The sequence below is a fragment of the Rhinoderma darwinii genome, chromosome 8 (genome assembly GCF_050947455.1).
Source record: "Rhinoderma darwinii isolate aRhiDar2 chromosome 8, aRhiDar2.hap1, whole genome shotgun sequence".
NCBI lineage: Eukaryota > Metazoa > Chordata > Amphibia > Anura > Rhinodermatidae > Rhinoderma > Rhinoderma darwinii.
The window spans coordinates 37,477,363-37,503,101 of record NC_134694.1 but is presented as its reverse complement, the minus strand read 5'-3'; the positions used below and the strand labels follow the sequence as shown (position 1 = coordinate 37,503,101).

At 40.8% G+C, this 25,739-nt stretch overlaps 1 protein-coding gene across 3 annotated transcripts in view; it reads left to right on the top strand.

Moving 5' to 3' along the window:
• FRMPD3 (FERM and PDZ domain containing 3) overlaps positions 1 to 25,739 on the top strand; it is a 382,523-nt gene that overhangs the window by 165,865 nt on the left and 190,919 nt on the right. For all 3 annotated transcript variants that reach the window (XM_075835599.1, XM_075835597.1, XM_075835598.1), the window contains 4 exons: positions 10,192 to 10,308; positions 10,722 to 10,853; positions 15,131 to 15,250; positions 21,613 to 21,749. In XM_075835599.1, the coding sequence (XP_075691714.1) occupies positions 10,192 to 10,308; positions 10,722 to 10,853; positions 15,131 to 15,250; positions 21,613 to 21,749 (506 nt within the window). The remainder of the gene's footprint in view (positions 1 to 10,191; positions 10,309 to 10,721; positions 10,854 to 15,130; positions 15,251 to 21,612; positions 21,750 to 25,739) is intronic.

The following is a 25,739-nucleotide window of genomic DNA, read 5'->3' as shown; positions in this document are numbered from 1 at the left end:
ATATGATGGGCTATGTAATGGCATATGCATGAGGTGGATAGTACATGCGTACATGAGTAAATAAATAAATAAATCACTAAAACCTGGAAAACTGTCAAAGGATATATCAATTTTCGGGAGTGTAAAAAAAAAACTAATTTTGAAAAGTTCAAAAAAAAAAAACCTTTTCCCATTTTTCCCCAAGCACAATGTAAAAAAATAAAATAATTTGGTATCGCTGCGTCCATAAGAGTCCGATCTATTACAATATACCATTATTTTACTTGCACGGTGAGTTTAAAAATGTAAAACATCAAAATAGTTTTATGGTCACCTTAGCGCTTAAAAAATAAAATTTTAAAAAAAGTGATCAAAAAAATCGTATGTTCCAAAAAATGGTGCCAATAAAACTACAGCTCGTCCCTTAAAAAAATAAGCCCTTACACCGCTCAATCGATTAAAAAAATATTTAAAAAAAGTTTTGGCTCTCAGAAAGTGGTCAAACAGAATAAATAATTTTTTAACAAATACTTTTTTCCCTATTTTCTGTTGTCTAAAACCTGGGTGTGTCTTATTTTCAGGTGCGTCTTATAGTCCGAAAAATACGGTAATTGTTTAACTAGAAAACTGTAGGAGCTGGTGATTTCAATTCCCAAACAAGGGATTGCTTTATTCTACCATGGAAAAAGAAAATTTGAGTTTATCTTTTGTTTCATTACATCTGGAATTTACAAAACCAAGAATTGGGATTTGGTTTAATTTATCTTGCAGTAGGATACATCACCGGAGGCCTACAAAGTGTTATATACATGCTGAAGTATATTATATGGATCTGTCATTGATATCATCATGTCAGCAAATAACCCAATTTCATGTGGGTTATCAGAAATTGTAATACCGTTCATATTTGAGTCTGGTCTAATGGCTATTGTAATGGTTCTAGTACTGGAATAAAGATCAGGGGTGACAAAGGACAACCCTGACATGTACCATTGGTTATGTCAAAAGGTCTTCATAACATCCCACTAGTCAACACCCGTGCAGATGTGGTAGAGTATAGAGCTTTAATAGCTCCAGCTATTTGTCCCTTAAAGCCCACTGTCTCGAGGACCTTAAAAAAGTATTTCCAATTAACTCTGTCTAATGCCTTCTCCACATCCAATCTAGAGAAGATGATGATTTTGGCAGTAAGAATTACTAAAATAATAAATTCATCCACCTAATAATTAAATAACATCTCATTTATCCTTAGTGTCAAAAATGTATTCAATAAATAAATTATGGACACATTATATATCTTGGTGGTGTATGTTGTATTATATTTATTGCTGAGTGCATTCGGAAAATCTTCAGACCCTTTCACTTTTTTCACATTTTTTTATGTTGAGGTCTTGTGCTAAAATAAAAAAAATTCACGTTTTTCGTCATTATTCTGAACTCAATTCCCCATAATGTCAAAGAGAAAACTGAAGTGTGGAAATTTTTACAGATTTGTTAAAAATAAAAAATAAAAATTTTCACATGAACATAATTATTCCGACCATTTGCTATGATACTTGAAATTTAGCTCTGGGGGACTCCCATTAGTCTAGATTTATCTTTGAAATGTTTCTACACCTTGTTTGGTGTCCTCCTGCGGTAAATTCATTTGGACATGTTTTGGAAAGACACATCCCTGTCTATATAAGGTTTCACAAATGATAATGCATATCAGAGCAAGCACCACGCCATGAGGAGGAAAGAACTGCCTGTAGAGCTCAGAGACAGAATTGTGAGGAGCCACAGATCTGGAGAAAGGTACAAAAAAAATTCTGCCTCATTGAAAATTCCCAAGAGCACAGTGGCCTCTATAATACTTAAATGGAACAAGTTTGTAACAACCATGACTCTTTCTAGAGCTGGCCACCCAACCAAACTAAGTTATCAGGTGAGAAGGGCCTTGGTAAGAGAGGTGACCAAGAACCCAATGGTCACTATCGCTGAGTTCCAAAGATCCTGTATGCAGATGGGAGAAACTTCCAGAGGGTCAACCATCAGGGCAGCACTCCACCAATCTGGGCTTTATGAAAGATTTTCTAGAAAGAAGCCTCTCCTCAGTAAAAGACACATGAAAGCCCGCCTGGAGTTTGCAAAAAATCATCTAAAGGACTCCTAGACTGTGAGAAACTAGATTCTGTGGTCTGATGAAACCACGATTTAACTTTTTGGCCTAAATTCTAATTGTTATGTCTGGAGGAAACCAGGCACAGCTCATCACCTGCCCAATACCATTCCTACAGTGAAGTATGGTGGTGGGAGCATCAATCTGTGGGGGTGTTTTTCTGTGGCTGGGACAGGGAGACTGGTCAGGGTTGAGGGAAAAAATGAATGGAGCAAAGTACAGAGATATTTTTAATGAACACCTGATCCAGAGTGCTCTGGACCTCAGACTGGGCCGAAGGTTCATCGTCCAACAGGACAATGACCCTAAGCACACAGCCAAGACAACACAGGAGTGGCTTATGGACAACTCTGTGAATGTCCTTGAGTGGCTCGGCCAGAGTCTTTACTTGAACATCTCTGGAGAGACCTGAAAATGGCTGTCCACCAACAGTCCCCATCCAATCTGACAGAGCTTGGGAGGATCTGCATAGAAGAATGGCAGAAAATCCCCAAATCCAGGTGTGCAAACCTTGCGACATCATACCCAAGAGGACTGGAGGCTGCTATATCTGCCGAAGGTGCTTCAACTAAGTACTGAGTAAAAGGGTCTGAATACTTATGTCAATGCAATATTTTTTTATTTTTTATTTTCAATAAATTAGCAAAGATTACTAATATTTTGTTTTCACTTTGTCACTTTAGGGTATTGAGTGCAGAATGATGTTGAAAAACTTAAGTTTTTTTTTATTTTAGCACAAGGCCTCAACATAACAAAATGTAAAAAAAATTAAAGGGTCTGAAGACTTTCCGAATGCATTGAATGTACTTAATATTTCTGGAATATTTTATTTATTACTAGAAATTGGAATATGATTTCAATACCTATTTCTGGGTATTGTCACCATCTCGAGTAGCTCCCAGTTCTGCTGCCTTGCTTCTATGCTGCTGTCGCTGCAGAATTTACTTTGTCTGTTAACTTTGGACATTATCTGCATTTGTCTATGAGTTTCAAATTAATGAATGCTCTCTCACTGGTGGATCTAAGAGAGGCCGGCCGGAGAGAGACCATGACAGGCAGCGTCAGTGTTCAAACGGTCTCCGCCTAGGTGGTGGATCCATCTTTATTTATAAGAAAATGAGAGTAGGCGGTACACTTAACTTGCAAAAATAAACTGTAAAGGATTTGCCAGACACAGCTTCTGTGTCAACGCCCGTGGGCAATCAGTCTGCACCTGCTCCTATGTCTGTGAGACTGACTCCATCTTCCACCACTCAGGATGGCAGGCTTAGGAGTGGGAGAGCCTATCACAGCCTGGCCAGACGGAGCTAGCTCCCGCCCTCTGTCTATTTATACCTGCCTTTCCTGTTCCTCCTTTGCCTGTGATTCTTCTATGCTTGTTTCCTGGCTTGCTGCTGCTGCTTGTACTACTCATCCTCTGCTTGTTATTGACCTTGACTTTCTGACCACTCTTCTGCTCAGCGTTTTGTACCTCGCTCTCTCCTGGTTTGACTCGGCTCGTTCACTACTCTTGTTGCTCACGGTGTCTCCGTGGGCAGCTGCCCCGTTTCCCTAGCTTCTGTGTACCCTCATCTATTTTGTCTGTCTTGCACTTACTGAGCGTAGGGACCGTCGCCCAGTTGTACCCCGTCGCTTAGGACGGGTCGTTGCAAGTAGGCAGGGACTGAGTGGCGGGTAGATTAGGGCTCACCTGTCTGTCTCCCTACCCTGTCATTACATAAACATTCTACATATGGTAACATACAGAATCCAAATCTCATCTCTAGTATTTATCTTTAGCCAAAAGAAATACAATGTCATCAAATTTTGTCACAACTGCCTTTGTAACAGCTGAATGCAAAGTCATACACCGGAAGACTTAGAATAGAATAGCCATCCCCCCTGTAGGCTGTTGTTACAGCAGTTCTGTGAGCTCCTAGTTACACATGTCCATAGCAGTAGATATTAAGCACTTTTAGGTTCACACATATAAAGATATTAAAATATTTTTGACAATTCTCAAACATTTTAGAATGGATAATCAGACACCGTTACTGTATGTGCGTTGTGACCGGTGTTTGCATTCAGCCCATCCCATGCTGCTCACCCCTAAGAAATTTTGTGGGATTTATTGAGAGCAGAGGGGAGGGTCTGGTAGCATTCAGGGCAGAGAGCCTGGACCACTGACTATGAAGAGACCGCCTCCCCACCCTGCATATATCACTAATGGCAGTTTTGAGGACTGCATCAGATCCGCATTTGTTTACCTCACTATCACTGATATTGTTGCATCTCTTCTTTGACAATCTACTTATTATTGTGGCTTTCTGAGTATTCCATAAAAAAAAGTTTATTATCATCTAGTTGTTATGGTGTGTAGTTAAGTCAGGCAGAATAAATAAAACATACAAATATTAATATGCACTGATAGCATAGCTCACTGCAGGGGCCTATAGATAGCTGACTTTATTTAGGTTTCTGAAATATTAGTTCAACAGGAGTCTATTACATGACATAGCCTAGCAAGCAACTAAATCACATAATCATCAGAAACGGTGTGAGAATGTGGGGGTAAATCCCATCCTTTAAAGTGAACTTTTTTGTGCATTTGCATATATAGTGGCAGGTATGAAGATTTTTTTATTGCACTGTGTCTTTAAATGCTGTGTTTAATGTCTTTTCTCCGCTGACGTATTATCCAAGAAGACATCTTGTGTTTTTTCTTGTATCTATGTTGTTTGCATTGTAAGGTTGCTCTATTTGGCAGGAACAGGCAGTGCTGATTGCCTCACTGGATCTATCTAGATTTGCTGAGAGAAATGGCCCAGACACCATCTTAGCAGTTCTTGCTGCACCATAACAGCTGGGAGCACAAGACCAGCATGCTTACACTGCGTCCTCACGCTGGGGGCGGCACATACCGTATAAAAGGCGGTTGTTCCCCCATTCAGGGTTCAGTTTTTCTGGCAAAGCATGAAAAACTGCTGTGAGTGAGAGAAGCTGCAGAGAGAAGCTGCTGTTAGGCCAAGCAGCATTTGTGTTGGCCCTTAACCAGAGTGGGTCCAGGACAGGATGGCGCGCAGGAGCCTCTCTGCAGAGCCAAGTCAGCAACCATAAGCAGCAGAGGGCAGCCTGTAGAGGTCCAGTGTCAGGCCTGAAATAGAGAGGGCCACCCCTGTATTAGGGAGAAGTGCCCTTGACTCTGTCCGGCGGAAGTGGTGAGCCAGCCACCCTTTATACGCCTGTCTGAGCCTAACGGAATTGTACTAATAGAGGTACACTCTCAAGTGTTGAGCGGTATTATTTCTGTTGCTGTGGTCGGGTGCAACGAAAAACCAGCCTTAGTAAATCTTTTCCGCAACAATCCTGCCTAGGCCTTACACCATCCACGCCATGTCCTTACAACTGGACCTTAAACCAGGCATGAATAATTAAATATCTAGTGTAAACTGTAAGGGGAAGGGAAAAGATAGGACAGTGTGTGTGGTTGTGTTGCCATTGCTGTTAAAATTTAATCTTTATTATTTATTGAGAATATTTTTTAAGAATCAAAAGTTGGTAAAAATATGACGAAGGCAGAGACCCCTATTACTGCATTCTTGAGGGACACTTAGCCCTAATATCCAATATGTGCCCAACCGTATTATGCTGTAGTTGTCACGTTATATTGACCATAAATTATACGTGTGCCTTATATGATGCATTGTAAATATCGTATTTCTCCACACCCGGACTGAGATAGAAGCACCCATATCTGCACCTTATTGTGTAGAGTGTGGGCTATTTGCCTTGATGTTAGTATCCTATGTTATAATTGTATGGGAAAGCATTGCTCTCTGGTTATATGAGAATAATAATCATATTCAAAACATTGTAGTGTTAGTAGAGAGACCTGATCACTACATCTACTTTTATTGTGAAGATATTCTTATATTCTTATCACTATAAAGGGCTTAGTTGTTTTGAGGCAGTAAAGGTTTACTGCAGAATGGGTGCTTTAGTTTAACCTAGACCCCACAGCTACTTCTGCTGTGGGCGATTTGTTTTGAACATGTATTTATTAATTAAACAAAGCAAACTGTAAGAGTGATTGTATTGGCCCTTTATGGTGTCAATCATTTCTTGACAGATAAAAGGGCTGTCAATCCAGAAATCTCCGCCCCTAGAAGAAGCCGGAAATGCCGGCGAAATGGCGGAAATGACGCGCGTCAGGCGGTCAAGTTTTTTAAAAAATAGTCAATGTTGGTATCCAGCCCTATAACCTACCAGACCATACTGACATTGTGTCCCCCTCTAGTCCTGGTCTGGCTTGCTTCTTACTCTAGCCGTCTTGCTAGCTCCGCTCTGTACATGAGCGAGTTACTACAAAGCAGAGGAGCAGTGCTCAGTACGTTAGCTTAAATTACAATACATAGCTTCTTTCCAGTCTGCTCTTCCCTGCTCTCATTTCCTCCATTCAGCACACCAGCGTAGTTACAACAGTGCTGGGGAATAGTGCTTAGCGCTCCAGCATACAATCAGAGCGCTTTTCACAGCACTAAGGGCCAGTTCACACAGAGTTTTTTTACTCTGAAACCGCGTCGGAAAACGCGCCAAAAAACGGCCGAGAATGCCTCCCATTGTTTTCAATGGGAGGCAGAGGCGTTTTTTTCCCGCGAGCGGAAAAAACGTCTCACGGGAAAAAGAAGCGACATGCCCTATCTTCGGGCGTTTACGTCTCTGACCTTCCATTGACATCAACGGGAAGCAGAGAAAGCGTATTTCACTGCGTTTTTTGCCCGCGGCGCTCAATGGCAGCAGGCGAAAAACGCAGTGAAAAATGCGGAAAACGGCGGGCAGGCAGATCAAAATCTGCCTCAAAATTCCAGACGGAATTTTGAGGCAGAATTTTCTGCCTGCAATAAAACTCTGTCTGAACATACATACCAGGGACAGAGGCTCATGGATGTAACGGCAATTCTGTTTAACTACTTAAATAAAGCACCTACAGCAGAACTAGCTGAGGGTGCTAAGTTTAGGTAAAGCACTTACAGCTATAAATTTGGTATCGCCGGAATCGTACTGACCCGCAGAATAAAGGTAACATGTAGTTTATAACGTACGGTGAACGCTGTATATAAAAAAAAAGTGGCACAAGCTGGGCACGACATATTTGACACCGAATTGGCATATCTAGGGAAAAATTTTAATTTGTACCTTCCGCAGCGCAATCATTTATGGAAAAGACACGTGGGGTGAAAATGCTCACTACACCTCTTAATAAATGCCTTGAGGGGTGCAGTTTCCAAAATGGGGTCACTTCTCAGGGGTTTCTTTTATTATTTCACATCAAAGCCTCTGCAATTGTGAACCAATACTTTATATGTCGCCAAATTAGGCCTCAATTTTACACAGTACTCTTTCACTCCTGAGCCCTGTCGAATGTCCAGGCAAAAGATTAGGGCGACACGTAGGGTGATTCTAAAACAGGGAAACACCGCATAATAATTGAGAGCTGTCTTGTTATGGTGGCACAAGCTGGGCACCACATATTGGCGTATCTAAGGAAAAATTCCCATTTTCATTCTCCCACATCATGTGCACACGAATTTCTGCAAAACACTTGTGGGGTTAACATGCTCACTACACCCCTAGGTGAATACCTTGAGGGTGTTGTTTCCAAAATGGGGTCACTTCTGGGGGGGATCCACTGTTTTGGTCCCACAGGGACTTTGCAAATGCAACATAGCGACCAGAAACCAAATGCAGCAAAATCTGTACACCAAAAGCAAATGGCGCTCCTTCCCTTCTGAGCCCTGCCGTGTGCCCAAACAGCCTTTTATGACCACGTGTGGGGTATTGCCGTACTCCAGAGAAGTTGCTTTACAAATGTTGGGGTTCTTTTTTCCTTTATTTGTTGAGAAAATTTAAAATTTGGAGCTAGAGCTACGTCTTATTGAAGAAAAAGGATTTTTTTTATTCACTGCCCAATTCTAATAAAATCTATGAAACACCTGTGGAGGCAAAATGCTCACTACACCCCTAGATGGATTCCTCAAGGGGTGTAGTTTTCTCAATGGAGTAACTTTTTTGGCATTTTCACTGTTTTGGTCCCTCAGGGGCTTTGCAAATGCGACATGGCCTGCGCAAACCATTCCTGCTAAATTTGAGCTCCAAAAGCCAAATAGCGCTCTTTCCCTGTCCAAACATCCGTTTATAACCACATGTGGGGTATTGTTTTACTCGGGAGAAATTGCTTTACAAATGTTGTGGTGCTTTTTCTCCTTTAGTCCTCGTAGAAATTAGAAAAAATTAGCTAAACCTACATTATCTTTGAAAGAATGACGATTTTCATTTTCTCTGCCTACTTCCAATAATTTCTGCAAAAAACCTGCGGGGTCAAAATGCTCACTATACCCCTAGATAATTTCCTCAAGGGGTGTAGTTTCCCAAATGGGGTCACTTTTGGTGGATTTCCACTGTTTTGGCACCGAAAGAGCCCTTGAAACCTGACATGGTGCCTAAAATATTTTCTAATAAAAAGGAGGCCCAAAATCCACTAGGTGCTCCTTTGCTTCTGAGGCCGGTGCTTCAGTCCATTACCGCACTAGGGCCACATGTGGGATATTTCTAAAAACTGCAGAATCTGGGCAATAAATATTGAGTTGCGTTTCTCTGGTAAAAACTTCTGTGTTACAAAAAAAATAGATTCAAAATGAATTTCTGCAAAAAAAAAAATGAAATTTGAAAATTTCACCTCTACGTTGCTTTAATTCCTGTGAAACGTTTAAAGGGTTAAGAAACTTTCTAAATGCTGTTTTGAATACTTTGAGGGGTGAAGTTTTTAAAATGGGGTGACTTTTTTGGGGTTTTTAATATATAAGGCCCTAAAAGCCGCTTCACAACTGAACTGGCCCTGTAAAAATAGCCTTTTGAAATTTTCTTGAAAATGTGAGAAATTGCTGCTAAAGTTCTAAGCCTTGTGATGTCATAGATGCCAATCTAAAGTAGACATATGGGGGATGTTAATTAGCAACAATTTTGTGTGGTATAACTGCCTGTCTTACAAGCAGATACATTTACATTTAGAAAAATGCTAATTTTTGCAATTTTTCACAACATTTTGGTGTTTTTCACTGGTAAATATTGAATTTATCGACCACATTTTTCCACTATCATAAAGTCCAATGTGGCACGAGAAAACAATCTCAGAATCGCTTTGATAGGTAAAAGCATTCCGGAGTTATTACCACATAAAGTGAAATATGTCAGATTTGAAAAAATGGGTCTGGTCCTGAAGGCCAAAATGAGCTTGGTCCTGAAGGGGTTAAAGCACCCATTCTGCAGTAAACCTTTACTGCCTCAAAATACCTGAGCCCTTTATAGTGATAAGAATATAAGAATATCTTCACAATAAAAGTAGATGTAGTGATCAGGTCTCTCTACTAACACTACAATGTTTTGAATATGATTATTATTCTCATATAACCAGAGAGCAATGCTTTCCCATACAATTATAACATAGGATACTAACATCAAGGCAAATAGCCCACACTCTACACAATAAGGTGCAGATATAGGTGCTGCTATCTCAGTCCGGGTGTGGACAAGTATGATATTTAAAATCCATCATAAAAGGCACACATATCATTTATGGTCAATATAACGTGACAACTACAGCATAATACGGTTGGGCACATATTGGATATTAGGGCTAATTGCCCCTCAAGAATGCAATAATTAATAAAGATAACCGGTACAATTTAACAGCAATGGCAACACAACCACACTGTCCTATCTTTTTCCTTCCCCTTACGGTTTACCCTCTATTGACTGGTGGTGTATGCCTTGTGTGGTTTCTCATAATAATATTGTTCAAAAAAATATTTGGTGGGCATTTGCCAATTTTTCCTATTAATTAAATATCCACACTTTCTTCACTGAAACTGTTTCCACTCCAATCCTTCCTACATAACCATCGATAGAAGTCTTCCATTAAAGTATATTGCCACATTTTCTTTATCAGACTTGTCCCGTTTCTATGTACCATGCTTTTTTAACCTGTCTTTTTCCTGGTTTTGTTTTTTCATTAGGACATGTTGAAAATGAAAGATTCTCCTCCTCTTCTGCTCATACCTAATGTACTGAAAGTGTTCTTAGAGAATGGACAAATTAAATCGTTTACTTTTGATGGAAGGACCACAGTAAAGGCAAGACTTTCTAGAATTCTGGCAACACTATAGCGTACAAGCATCTTTCTTTCCCCTATAAAATGTATAAAATAAATCACACTATATATGTGGAGCACCATCTACAAGGGGCACTGAGTGTGGCACTATCTACGCTGGTTTTTACACTACCAGTATTTGTCAGCACATATCGCCTAGCCCTAGTGATAAAGTGACACATCACCTGCCTGTATACAACAAGATAACCAGGGAGAGATACCAGCCACCATAGTAGTTGTCAGCCAAACTAGTGCAGAAATTTTGTACGTTTTTTTTGTATGCTGGAAAGCCACGCCCCACCAGTCACACCCACAAAATAAGTGTCCCTGGAAACAAATTTTCAAATGTTTGCAACTATAGCTGTGTGGGTCTAATTAAGTCTATTTCTTTTACAGGATGTCATGGTCACTCTTCAGGATCGACTTTCCCTTCGTCACCGTGATCATTTTTGTCTTGTTCTTGAGTATACTGCATCAGATCATAACCAGAAATACTTATTACTTCAAGACAAGCAACCACTAGCTCATGTAAGAACCAGGAGCAGATAAAAACTAGATTTTTTTTTTTAAAAAGCAAAGGGGATCAAGAAAAAACAAGCAAACTTTATTTATTAATACTAGTGCACAGCGCAATGTCAACACGTCCTGTGTGTATTTGTGCATCCGTATGTTCCTACTGTCTGTCCTAGCCCTGGATAAACATATGTGAAGTTAAGGGCCACAAATCAATCTACTCTATCTAAAGCACTGATACTCAAAAGGAGACCTGGGTTTACATGTGGCCCTCAATCACTTAACTTGCAGCCATCAGCAAGATAGGAATTAAGAATGCTTGCTAGCTATGAAGAGTATGACTAACACATAGAGTATCTATCATTTTAGGTGAATTTTCAGAATAAGCCACCATGTGTGTGTGTACTTTCTTAGTAATAACAGTATTTCTGACCATGATGTCACCTATATTATGTTTTTTCAGCAGTTTATCCCCTCTAGTTTGAGATTTTATAATAAGTACTAGAACTTGATCTGTTCAGGAGAGACTTGTGTATGGATGTGCAAGCGAGATCCCTCTGTCTCCCCTCCCCCTTTATCACACAGTCTTTCTGAAGTTGAACTGAAAACTCTAAGGCCTCATGCACACGACCGTAGCCATGTGCACGGCCGTGAATTCCGGGTCGGCTGGCCACGGAGTGACAGCCGCGAGCCGCCCACAAATTGCGGGCTGTGCACATGGCCGCGGCCATTATTTTCAATGAGCCCGGATCGCAGAACACGGCCGTAATAAGGCTTGCCCGTTCTTTCTGCGGTCCGGGCTCCAGGGCCATGCATGGACCATGAAAACCACGGTCGTGTGCATGGCCCCATAGGAATGAATGGGGCCGCAATTCTCCCATGGATTTTCGGGGAATTGCGGCCACAAAAACACGTTCGTGCCTCATAGTTGACATATTTTTCAGTGAGTGCAGAGTTTCTGAAAAGTTACAGACAAAGAAATATTTAGGTATAGAGGGAAAAAGGGCATTTTCTTTAACAAGATATATTACAAAATGTATTATCTTTACATACGTTACTGAATTAGGCGTTAAAACGTACATACATTTTCATTAAAAAATTTCAAAATAGTCATTCCAATAAAGTTAGGATGTTCCACCACTATTTTAGTGCTTTCGGAACTATTGTTTAACCTCTTATTCCCCCTGTTTCAGCTGCCCCGCTATTTTCTGTTCTTTTCATAGTTGGGGGATGTCGCTGATATGCAAATCTTCCAGTACAAAACAGTGTGGACTTCCGTGCCCATACTTCCAAGCATGCCTTGTGGCACCAACGGGAGTGAGCACGATAATAAATAGTCTGGCTCTCATGATATATAACTAATTTCTCTTTTATAAATTGCCAGTTCATCACTCCTGGGACACAAGTAAGTTCTCTTCTTAGAACTACTCTCACCATGTAATCCTTGCAGTAGCTGCTTGTGTCTCTCTGTCTGCTTTGTTAAAGAGGCTCTGTCACCAGATTTTGCAACCCCTATCTGCTATTGCAGCAGATCGGCGCTGCAATGTAGATTACAGTAACGTTTTTATTTTTAAAAAACAAGCATTTTTGGCCAAGTTATGACCATTTTTGTAGTTATGCAAATGAGGCTTGCAAAAGTCCAAGTGGGTGTGTTTAAAAGTAAAAGTCCAAGTGGGCGTGTATTATGTGCGTACATCGGGGCGTTTTTACTACTTTTACTAGCTGGGCGTTCTGATGAGAAGTATCATCCACTTCTCTTCAGAACGCCCAGCTTCTGCCAGATCACGCTGTGACGTCACTCACAGGTCCTGCATCGTGTCAGACGAGCGAGGACACATCGGCACCAGAGGCTTCAGTTGATTCTGCAGCAGCATCGGCGTTAGCAGGTAAGTCGATGTAGCTACTTACCTGCAAACGCCGATGCTGCTGCAGAATCAACTGTAGCCTCTGGTGCCGATGTGTCCTCGCTCGTCTGACACGATGCAGGACCTGTGAGTGACGACACAGCGTGATCTCTCGAGAACACGCTGTGTCTGCACTGTCAGAAGCTGGGCGTTCTGAAGAGAAGTGGATGATACTTCTATACACAACGCCCAGCTAGTAAAAGTATTAAAAACGCCCCGATGTACGCACATAATACACGCCCACTTGGACTTTTACTTTTAAACACACCCACTTGGACTTTTGCAAGCCTCATTTGCATAACTACAAAAATGGTCATAACTTGGCCAAAAATGCTCGTTTTTAAAAAATAAAAACGTTACTGTAATCTACATTGCAGCGCCGATCTGCTGCAATAGCAGATAGGGGTTGCAAAATCTGGTGACAGAGCCTCTTTAAAGCCATTTTCCATTTCAGCAACCTAGCGTTCAATTTCATACATACCTTCCTCTTTCTCTCCAGTGTATCATTTTAGAATCTGCTTTTCCACCATTTCTCTATTGCCTGCGATGTCACTGCATTTCTTTGTCTCTATGTGCCCTTTGCCCTATTCTGTCTAATATTTTCTGCAAGTATCTTTAAATAATAACTAAAAATGCTGGGTTCGCACGTCGCACAACAAATTGTGTTTTTATTTTAAAAAAACACATTTTTAGCTCGAAGCGAGAACCCAGCATTATCACTTACATGCAGGTTTTTAGTTGCTGTTGAGAGATATTTGGAGCAAATATTAAACAGCATACGGCAATGTGCACATATCAAATAAATGCTGGGACATCGCAGGCAAAAGAAGAAATGGTTTTTAAGCATATTTTGTTTTAGTGAAATTGATTAGGAAACAAGAACACTAGGTTGCTGAAATGGAAAATAGCTATAACAAAGCAAACAGAAAGACACAAACAGCTACTACAAAAAAGAGAGAAGTACTAAGAATATAACTTACATGTGTCCAAAGAGCAATAACCTGGTTGATTGCAGTCAGTCTGTGAGTAGAGGGAGCGAGCTTTAGCAGAGAGACACCCCCCCCCCCCTCCCTTCCTGCAGTCCATCTCCTCATCTCTGTAACTAAAGACAGAAATAGAGAAAGACTAGAGACGGACACCTAGTGGCAGAATCTTCATACAGACTTTGCAAGGATAAAATAGAAATTTTTTTGAAGAAAGTAAATTGCAAAGTTGCTCAATATCAGGTATACTATTAAATGATCACAAGTTGTATGAAAAGTTAGTGTCCAGTTAGGGATATTTTATAAAAGAACAATATTTTTTATGAACGAGCTGAGACCCATCCAAGAATCACAAACAGGAGCATCAAGAGCTTTTAGGTTACGGCAACATGGTGGCACACCCTAAATAGCATTTTATCCTTGGATGTATAACAGTCCAGTTTTTCCATTTGCTTATACTACTTGTGATAACATAGAGCATTGTGATAACGTTGTGTTACAACCACATTAGATATCACCTGTTTGATATCTACCACAAGTTGTGATGTTACCATGTATGGACATTACATTCTATAGCACCAGGTAAGTTTCCTCTTGCTCAGAGCTCCAGAGTAGACTTAAAATCGTTATTTGCTGAGCTTAGTCCGTTCTTTCTAACCATCAACAAACAATATATTTTTCCATTGCGCCCAATCAAATGAATGGGTGCCCATGTAATACATGGTTGCATCCAGTTTACCAGAGAAGAAGCCCCTCTTTGTAGCAGCTCCCTGCTCTGACTTATACATTGGAGTTCTGAGCGGGGGGGGGGGGGGGAACCCTCCTATAACGTCCTTATGCCCAAATATAAAATATGGTACGATTTGTCCAGATGTAATAACCCCTTTAAATGAGTCGTAAAACAATTTGATATAAATAAAGCTAATTTTAGTATTCTATTGTAGCCCATTCAAGTAGTGTAACCTTAAAATGTCTCCCTTACCCAAATTTTTTTGTGTAGTTCTGATATTGAGTGTGCATGGGAATACTAAATATACAGTATTAATATAAAGATATCCAGTGCAATTTAATTGATTTGATTATGCAATAATCTACTGTATATATATTACATTTTTGAGATGAGTGCACTGCTATATTTGATCGCATTCTTTTAATTATTTGACAGAATGCCATTTTTTCTCAACTTATCTGACAACTATTGTATATATTATGTTTGGAACATGTGCACGGTTCTTGTCCTATAACAAAAAAAATTAACAAATTAACATATAAAGGAAAAACAATGTAATGAATGGAGAAGAAAGTGCTAATTTGAAAAATAAAAAACCTTTTGGATTTTTTTATGCTGAATTTACATTGAAGTACATTTTAAAGCAATTTATGATTATGCATTTGATCTTTCCAGGTTGTGCATCGAACTCACTATCAAGGTATGAGATGTTTGTTTAGAGTCAGCTTCTTTCCCAAAGATCCAGCTGATATTCTCCATTCTGACCCTGCTGCATTTGAATATCTTTACATACAGGTAATTCATGGACATACTGGTCATTTAGCTCATGTATTCAAATAAGTATTGACAAAGCTCTAACATTCACATTGCTTGGCGTAGAGTGTATAATGTTTTTCATACAGATCTGAATACTTACCTTCAAGATAGGCATTCTTTTTGAAGTTTAAATTGACATACAATGTTGAGTAAACTTGCACATGCCTTTCTTTGATCCTCTCCAGTTACGGCCTGTTCTATTGTCCTTTTTAAGGCCTGTTCACATCACCGTTGCCCTTCCGTTGAGGGGTTCCGTCTGAGGTTTCCGTCAGGTTAACCCCTCAACGGAAAGGCAAACGGAAACCTAAGCTTCTGTTTGCATCACCATTGATGTCAATGGTGACGGAAACATTGCTATAGGTTCGTGACAGGGTTCCGTTGTTTTGACGGAATCAATAGCGCAGTCGACTGCTCTATTGATTCCGTCAAAAACTACGGAACCCTGTCACAATTGTGACATACAGAAAACTTTAGCAACGTTTCCGTCACCATAGATATCAATGGTGATACAAACGGAAGCTTAGGTGTCCGTTTGCCTTTCCGGTGAGTGGTTAACCAGACGTAAACCTCCGACGGAACTCCCTCAGTGGAAAGGAACAGTGATGTGAATACAGCCTTACATTTACATTTCATTCAATATATGTCCTGTGGTCATATGTATACACTGCCCTTTTTCTCATTAAATTATATCTAGCAGTGTTGTCAAAGGTTTACACAATATGCTTTATTCCCTTATGTTAACTGATACTTTTTAGTCCAATTAGCTTTACTCAAATGTGCAGGGATGTGGATCCTACATTTCCCAACAGTGTTGGTGCTAGCTAAATAACTCCTCAGAATCTAAGATCTTTTCAAGTTGTTCATCTTTCATTTCCGCAAAAAGGCATTGACTTTCCCAGTAGGAAGGCTGGGTCACAGCCAACATAAAACCCCTTATTGTGATCACTGAAAACCAGGTTATAATCTGGAACTAGCAAGACATAGTTGGGGATGTTGGCGTTGCATACAGACCAATGCACAGTCTGAAGTCAGAAAAAGGGAAGGTTATTGTAAAGGATTTGCCAGACACAGCTTCTGTGTCAACGCCCGTGGGCAATCAGTCTGCACCTGCTCCTACGTCTGTGAGACTGACTCCATCTTCCACCACTCAGGATGGCAGGCTTAGGAGTGGGAGAGCCTATCACAGCCTGGCCAGACGGAGCTAGTTCCCGCCCACTGTCTATTTATAACTGCCTTTCCTGTTCCTCCTTTGCCTGTGATTCTTCTATGCTTGTTTCCTGGCTTGCTGCTGCTGCTTGTACTACTCATCCTCTGCTTGCTATTGACCTTGGCTTTCTGACCACTCTCCTGCTCAGTGTTTTGTACCTCGCTCTCTCCTGGTTTGACTCGGCTCGTTCACTACTCTTGTTGCTCACGGTGTCTCCGTGGGCAGCTGCCCCGTTTCCCTAGCTTCTGTGTACCCTTGTCTGTTTTGTCTGTCCTGCACTTACTGAGCGTAGGGACCGTCGCCCAGTTGTACCCCGTCGCTTAGGACGGGTCGTTGCAAGTAGGCAGGGACTGAGTGGCGGGTAGATTAGGGCTCACCTGTCTGTCTCCCTACCCTGTCATTACAGTTATCAACAAGTAGTCAAAAAGTAAACATACATGCACAGCAGAATCAGGAACCAAAGTCCCAAAGTATCTCAACAGTGTATTGAGCTAGGATATATAGTTGGAGATACCAGTTGATTTCCTAGGACTGCACATCATATTAACGCATCTTGTCCTTTAAATGTGAGGAAACCAAAGATCACGCACTTAGGATAATAGTACATCTGGGAGTAGAGGAAGGAACCCTGAGCAGCTAAGAAGATTTTCTGGAATCCAAGATGCAGAAGAGGCCAGTGAAGCTGTTATATCTAAATAAATTTCCAAGATATAACTTACAAACCAAAATTTCCTTGACTTAAAGGGGTTTTCCCATGAAGGACATTTATGACAGATCCACAGGATATGTCATAAATGTCAGATAGATGCGGGTCCCACCTCTGGGACCCGCACCTATCTCTAGAACGGGGCCCCATAATCCCTGTTCTAGTTTTTGTGCTCTTGCTGAGTCTTGGCCACGTCCTGATTACATGGTCGGGATATGGTCAGGAGTTAGGGAAACAGCATAATTAGCTGAGCTACGCTGTTTCCATGACTCCCATAGTAGTGAATGGCAGTTATGGAAGCAGCATAGCATGTAAGCTACGCTGTTTCCGTAACTACTATTCAGTTCTATGGGAATTACAGAAACAGAGTAGCTCAAAGATAGGTGCGGGTTCTAGAGATAGGTGCGGGTTCCAGAGGTGGGACCTGCATCTATATGACATTTATGACATATCCTATGGATATGTCATAAATGTCCTTCATGGGAAAAATACTTTAATTTTCTGGTTCGTGGTCAGATGTGACAGGAGGAGAGAAGAAAATATGTGTTTAGAATTAACAGACTACTAATTATTTCTATGGTGGGAAAACCTCTGTTCTGCTCAGGCACTAGAGGAATTGTCTGATCCCGAATATATAGGTGGAGTTACCTGATGACCACCGAAAGTTTCACACAACTGATTGTGTACATTTGAAGAAGTCAAAGCATGCATAGGCAAGAGCATAGCAGACCCTCATTTCCACCTATATTTGACTATGTATCATATTCAGTTTAAAGAGACTCTGTCCCCACATTACAAGTGCCCTTTCTCCTACATAAGGAGATCGGTGCTGTAATGTAGGTGACAATGCTTTTTATTTAGAAAAACGATTTATTTTCACCACATTAGGAGCGATTTTAGCTTTATGCTAATTAATGCCCAAGTGGGCCTGTTTTTACTTTAGACCAAGTGGGCGTTGTACAGAGCAGTGTATGACGCTGACCAATCAGCATCATGCACTTCTCTCCCATCATTTAGACAGCGCATAGTGACACTGCGTTGTTCGCTATGTGCTGTCTTATACTGACATATTAAAGTTACTGAAGTGTTTAGACCGTGACTAGACATTCCTTCCAGGCAGGACGGGATGTCTATTCACAAAATTTCCGGCACTTCGTTAACGTTTGTTTGGTACTTACAGCAGAGCAAGCGTAATCTCGCGAGATCTCGCTGTAAATGACAGGTTACAGCGAGATTACGATTTGCTCTGCTGTAAGTACCAAACAAACGTTAACAAAGTGCCGGGATTGTGACGAGACAACCCGTCCTGTCTGGAAGGATGTCTAGTCACGGTCTAAACACTTCAGTAACGTTAATATGTCAGTATAAGACAGCACATAGCGAACAACGCAGTGTCACTATGAGCTGTCTAAATTAATGGAGAGAAGTGCATGACGCTGATTGGTCAGCGTCATACACTCCTCTGTACAACGCCCACTTGGTCTAAAGTAAAAACACGCCTACTTGGGCATTAAGAAGCTAATTAGCATAAAGCTAAAATCGCTACTAATGTGGTGAAAATAGATCGTTTTTCTAAATAAAAAGCATTACTGTCACCTACATTACAGCGCCGATCTCCTTATGTAGGAGATAGGGCACTTAATGTGGCGACAGAGTCTCTTTAAGGTATATTTGTTTGTGCGATATTGCACAGGAAGGAAAGACATTTCTCTTGGTGGAAAGCACATAATTTTATTTATCTTGGACTACTAGGTAACCTTCCCCATTTTCTTCCATGTTACCTAAATGGAACCACAGAATGGTTCCCATACAGAGTACTACCATTTCTATTAGGCCTCCTTCACACACAGAAATTTTTAGGCACTGTGAACTCTGAAAGGCATACTCCACAGAAAAACGGTGTGCCCAAAAAGGAAAATTATACTGTTGCAGTGTCACAATTACATGTAAATTAACTAGTAAACTTTTAACTAATTTCCTTGAGAGGTTAAGATGTACTTCCACACTGTGATAATGATACCAGCTGATGCATGCTCTGACTTGTATAGAAGGGTTGTGTTAAAGAGGCTCTGTCACCACATTATAAGTGACCTATCTTCTACATAATGTGATCGGCGCTGTAATGTAGATAACAGCAGTGGTTTTTTATTTAGAAAAACTATCAATTTTGACAGAGTTATGACCTATTTTAGATTTATACTAATGACTTAATAGACAACTGGGCGTGTTTTTACTTTTTGACCAAGTGGGCGTTGTAAAGAGAAGTGTATGACGCTGACCAATCAGCGTCATACACTTCTCTCCATTCCTGTAATCAGCACATAGTGATCTTGCTAGATCACGATGTGCTGTCACTTACTCAAACATTAACGTTACTGAAGTGTCTTGAGAGTGAATAGACATCGCTTCCAGTCAGGACGCGATGTCTATTCACAATGCCGACACATCGGTAACATTTGTGTGGGACTTAATGACAGCAAGCGTGATCTCGCGAGATCAAAATTGATTGTTTTTCTAAATAAAAAACACTGCTGTAATCTACATTATGTAGAAGATAGGGCACTTATAATGTGGTGGCAGAGCCTCTTTAAGTGTCACACCTCCAAATTATCCACTCCATTTATTGTTAATAGCTAAAAGAAACTTGTTTGGGATTTTCCATAACTTACCCAAATGAGGTAATATACACTATATACAGGGTTTTACAGTGTATTAAAGGGGTTCTCCAATACTGGACAACTGGTGACCTATCCACCGGATAGGTCATCAGTATATGATCAGTGTGGGTCTGACACCCGGACCCCACACCGATCAGCTGCTCCAGCTGCCTGCAGGCACCAGATGTTATTGTACAGTATGCAGTGTACGGAGCTGGAAGCAGTTGGCTCCATACACTGCATAGCGGCCATGAACTGCAGATCTGCTCCTATTCTGTGACCAGAGCCATCTGCTTCCGGCATGGACGTCTGGTGCCTGGGTGTCGGACCCGCACCAATCCTACACTGATGACCTATTCAGTGGATAGGTCACCAGCTGTCCGGTAGTGGACAAACACTTTAAGCGTAATTCTCCCCTACAACTAATTCTAGAAGCGTATACGTATGAAATCAGAGGCATATAGAGGTACAGTAGAGCCCCATAGAAGTCTATGGGTGCTACATTATGGCTCACACAACTTGGAGGTTGTACAGAGCCATAATACGACCCTGTGCATGAGACCTTCCTGGATCACATTTTAGATAAAGCACCTATACCTGCTAAATTTTCTGCCAATCCTGCGTAACCATGGCTTTATATTAGGGTTTTGCTGCATTTTGCTTCATCTGAAATAACATTCAGGGGCATGTTGGAAAAATTATCACGTACTGTAATAACCGATGGTGGCGATTTAGGGTGGTTAAACGACCTGAAAGGTTCCCTTTAAGCATGCATGAAAAAAGTTTGTGACCAATGGAACAAATATTTTTGTTAAAGTAGGCACACAGGTAAACTTGAAGGTCACCATTCAGTGTATGGACCAAATTACCTCTGCCTTTATGGACAGCTTTAGAAGCATATTGAAGTAATGTCTATTTAAATTGGATCTGTCACTAGTTTAGTAATGCCCTATCTCCTATGTAATCTAATAGGCGCTGTCACACCGATAATGATAGTGAAAATTGGCTCCCAAAAGGTTATTTATTTTAAAAGTTATGAGCTTTTTTCTAAACGTGCAAATGAGCCTTTACTTGACAAGTAGGTGTCAACAGCAGCGATTCTCCTGAGGTATAGCTACATCACAGCCTCTGACGCTGACCTATCAGTATGAAGCTGCTTCACACAGTGTGAGAGACAGTCCAGAGGCAAGGGGGATCAATTCAAACAGCCATATCTCAGGCTTTCATATGACACCAGAACAGCAGTTCTGGTGTCATATGAAAGGGGAGATTCTAATCTTTCATATGACACCAGGATCGCAGTTCGAGCTGTGACACAACCTGAGATATCACCAGTTGAATACACAGTCCGGAATGGAAGCTGTATACTATAAGATCACACTGTGCTGCTGGGCAGGGAAGGGGGAGAAGCTGTATTCTGATTGAACAGCGTCATACAGAAAACATTACCCTGCCCAGAGTGAAAAGAGTCACCTCCTCTTTGGCTATTAGAGACACATTAGCATATTTAGGAAAATGCTCATAACTTTGCAAATAATAAACATTTTTGAAAACAAACCACACTGTAGTTATCAGCATCATAGCGCCTATTAGATTAGTTTGAAGATAAGGAATTAATAAACTGGTGACAGAGCTTATTTAAGTACATTTAAATATATACTGATTATTATTATGATTATTATTATTATGTGAATCAGACTATAATGTACATTTTTATATTTTAATCTGGCTAAAATGCCCATTGTCTTACCATATTCCCATATCTTTTTAGAGTCGTAATGATGTGATAAGAGAACGGCTAGGAGCTGAACTAAAGCCAGAAATGCTGCTGGGACTCAGTGCATTACACATCTACATCAGTGTGAGCTCCTCTCGTCCAGGTCATAAGATTTCACTTCGTGGAGTTGAGTAAGAACAAATGTTGCATTTAGCTATATTAATATTTTACATTTCATGTTTACTTTTATTTTTCTTCAACCTATTTAGTACATCCTTAGGCCTCATGCACACGACCGTATTTTTTCCAACCCGTAAATACTGGCGTAAATACGGGTCCGGTGTCACACGTATTCGACCCGTTTTGCACCAGTATTTACGGACCCGTGCCCGTAAATATGGGTCCGGTGTCACCCGTATTCCACCCGTATTTACGGGCACGTTTTTGGCGGCAAAATAGCACTGCACTAATCGGCAGCCCCTTCTCTCTATCAGTGCAGGATAGAGAGAAGGGACAGCCCTTTCTGTAATAAAAATTAAAGAAATTCATACTTACCCTCTCTTCACATCCTGCCCGACATCCCTGGATGACGCGGCAGTCCATGTGACCGCTGCAGCCTGTGATTGACCTGTGATTGGCTGCAGCGGTCACATGGGCTGAAACGTCATCCAGGGACGGCCAGGACGTCGGGCCGGATGTCGAGAGGGACGCATCACTAAGGCAACGGCCGGGAGACCGGACTGGAGGAAGCAGGAAGTTCTCGGTAAGTATGAACGTCTTTTGTTTTGATTTTTTACAGGTTGCTCTTTATTCTGATCGGTAGTCACTGTCCAGGGTGCTGAAAGAGTTACTGCCGATCAGTTAACTCTTTCAGCTCCCTGGACAGTGACTGTTTACTGACGTCGCTTAGCAACGCTGCCGTAATGACGGGTGCACACATGTAGCCACCCGCCATTACGGGAGCTCCATAGACTTCTATGGACTGTCCGTGCCGTTATTACGGCCTGAAATAGGACATGTTCTATCTTTTTTAACGGCACGGGCACCTTCCCGTAAGAAAACGGGAAGGTACCCGTGGCCAATAGAAGTCTATGAGCCCGTTATTACGGCTCGTAATTACGACCCGTAATAACTGGAGTTTTTACGGTCGTGTGCATGAGGCCTTAGAATTACTAATTTCTAAACTGGCCCTTTGTTGAAACTAAAGTAAAACAAAACGTTTATTAAGCTAATTTAAAGGCTATGTAAACATTTGAAGTCAACATATATACATATATATATATATATATATATATATATATATACATACAGTGAAGGAAATACGTATTTGATCCCTTGCTGATTTTGTACATTTGCCCACTGTCAAAGACATGAACAGTCTAGAATTTTTAGGCTAGGTTAATTTTACCAGTGAAAGATAGATTATATTTAAGAAAAACAGAAAATCACATAGTCAAAATTATATATATTTATTTGCATTGTGCACAGAGAAATAAGTATTTGATCGCTTTGGCAAACAAGACTTAATACTTGGTGGCAAAACCCTTGTTGGCAAGCACAGCAGTCAGACGTTTTTTGTAGTTGATGATGAGGTTTGCACACATGTTAGATGGAATTTTGGCCCACTCCTCTTTGCAGATCATCTGTAAATCATTAAGATTTCGAGGCTGTCGCTTGGCAACTCGGATCTTCAGCTCCCTCCATAAGTTTTCGATGGGATTAAGGTCTGGAGACTGGCTAGGCCACTCCATGACCTTAATGTGCTTCTTTTTGAGCCACTCCTTTGTTGCCTTGGCTGTATGTTTCGGGTCATTGTCGTGCTGGAAGACCCAGCCACGAGCCATTTTTAATGTCCTGGTGGAGGGAAGGAGGTTGTCACTCAGGATTTGACGGTACATGGCTCCATCCATTCTCCCATTGATGCGGTGAAGTAGTCCTGTGCCCTTAGCAGAGAAACACCCCCAAAACATAATGTTTCCACCTCCATGCTTGACAGTGGGGACGGTGTTGTTTGGGTCATAGGCAGCATTCCTCTTCCTCCAAACACAGCGAGTTGAGTTAATGCCAAAGAGCTCAATTTTAGTCTCATCTGACCACAGCACCTTCTCCCAATCACTCTCAGAATCATCCAGATGTTCATTTGCAATCTTCAGATGGGCCTGTACATGTGCCTTCTTGAGCAGGGGGACCTTGCGGGCACTGCAGGATTTTAATCCATTACGGCGTAATGTGTTACCAATGGTTTTCTTGGTGACTGTGGTCCCAGCTGCCTTGAGATCATTAACAAGTTCTCCCCGTGTAGTTTTCGGCTGAGCTCTCACCTTCCTCAGGATCAAGGATACCCCACGAGGTGAGATTTTGCATGGAGCCCCAGATCGATGTCGATTGACAGTCATTTTGTATGTCTTACTATTGCACCAACAGTTGTCTCCTTCTCACCCAGCGTCTTTCTTATGGTTTTGTAGCCCATTCCAGCCTTGTGCAGGTCTATGATCTTGTCCCTGACATCCTTAGAAAGCTCTTTGGTCTTGCCCATGTTGTAGAGGTTAGAGTCAGACTGATTAATTGAGTCTGTGGACAGGAGTCTTTTATACAGGTGACCATTTAAGACAGCTGTCTTTAATGCAGGCACCAAGTTGATATGGAGCGTGTAACTGGTCTGGAGGAGGCTGAACTCTTAATGGTTGGTAGGGGATCAAATACTTATTTCTCTGTGCACAATGCAAATAAATATATATAATTTTGACTATGTGATTTTCAGTTTTTTTTATATAATCTATCTCTCACTGGTAAAATTAACCTAGCCTAAAAATTCTAGACTGTTCATGTCTTTGACAGTGGGCAAACTTACAAAATCAGCAAGGGATCAAATACTTATTTCCTTCACTGTATATATATATATAGCACACACACACACACACACACACACACACACACACACACACACACACACACACACACACAACTGTGTATAATGTGATAAATGTGATTGTGAACAACTTTTAAATAGATTTTCATTAACCCCTTAGTGACCAACAATACGTCTTTTCACCGCGGCATTTAACTTTTTTACAGAGGGAGTGAGCTCCCTCTGTCACCCATCGGCGGCCCGCAATTGCAATCGCGGGTCTCCGATGGGTTGTCATGGCAGCCGGGGGCTTGATAAAAGCCCCCAGGTCTGCCCTGGACATATGCCTATTAGGACGCGCCGGAGGCACGTCCTAAAAGATTGCCTGTCAGATTTACACTGACAGGCAATAATGCTCTGGTATACCAAAGCATTATAGCAGCGATCTGAAGATCGCACAGTAAAGTCCCCTAGTGGGACTAATGAAATAAATAATAAATGTGAAATAAAGATTATTAATAAAAATTACAGTAAAAAAATAAATAAAACCATTTTTTTCCATAAAAAGTGGTTTTATTTAGTAAAAGTGTAAAAAATAAATAAAAGTACACATATATGGTATTGCCGCATCCGTAATGACTCCATTAATAAAGTTAATATGTCATTTAAACCGCAAAGTGAACACCGTAAAAAAAAAAACGCAAAAAACAATGGCGAAATTGCCATTCTTTTCCATTGGCCCCCAAAAAAAGTCATAATAAAAATGAATCAATAAGTCCCATACACCCCAAAACAGTACCAAACAAAACTACATCTCGTCTCGCAGAAAACAAGCCCAAAAAATCACTACATTGATGGAAAAATAAAAAAGTTACGGCTCTTGGAAAGCAACGATGCAAATACATATAATTTTTGTTCAAAAGTGTTTTTATTGTGCAAAAGTCGTAAAACATAAAAAACCTCTACATATGTGGTATCGCCGTAATCGTACTGACCCATAGAATAAAGGTAACATGTTATTTACGCTGCACAGTGAACGGCGTCAATTTAAAAACGCATAGAACAATGGTGGAATTTCAGGTTTTTTATATAATCCCCCCCCCCCAAAAAAAGTTAATAAAAGTTAATAAAAAAATGATATGTACCCTAAAATGGTGCTATTAAAAAGTAAAACTAATCCCGCAAAAAACAAGTCCTCACACAGCTATGTAGACCAAAAAATAAAAAAGTTATAGCTCTTTGAATACGACTATAGAAAAACGAATAAAATAGCTTGGTCATTATGGCCTAAAATGGCCTGTCACTAAGGGGTTAAATAATGTTTTTACGTTTT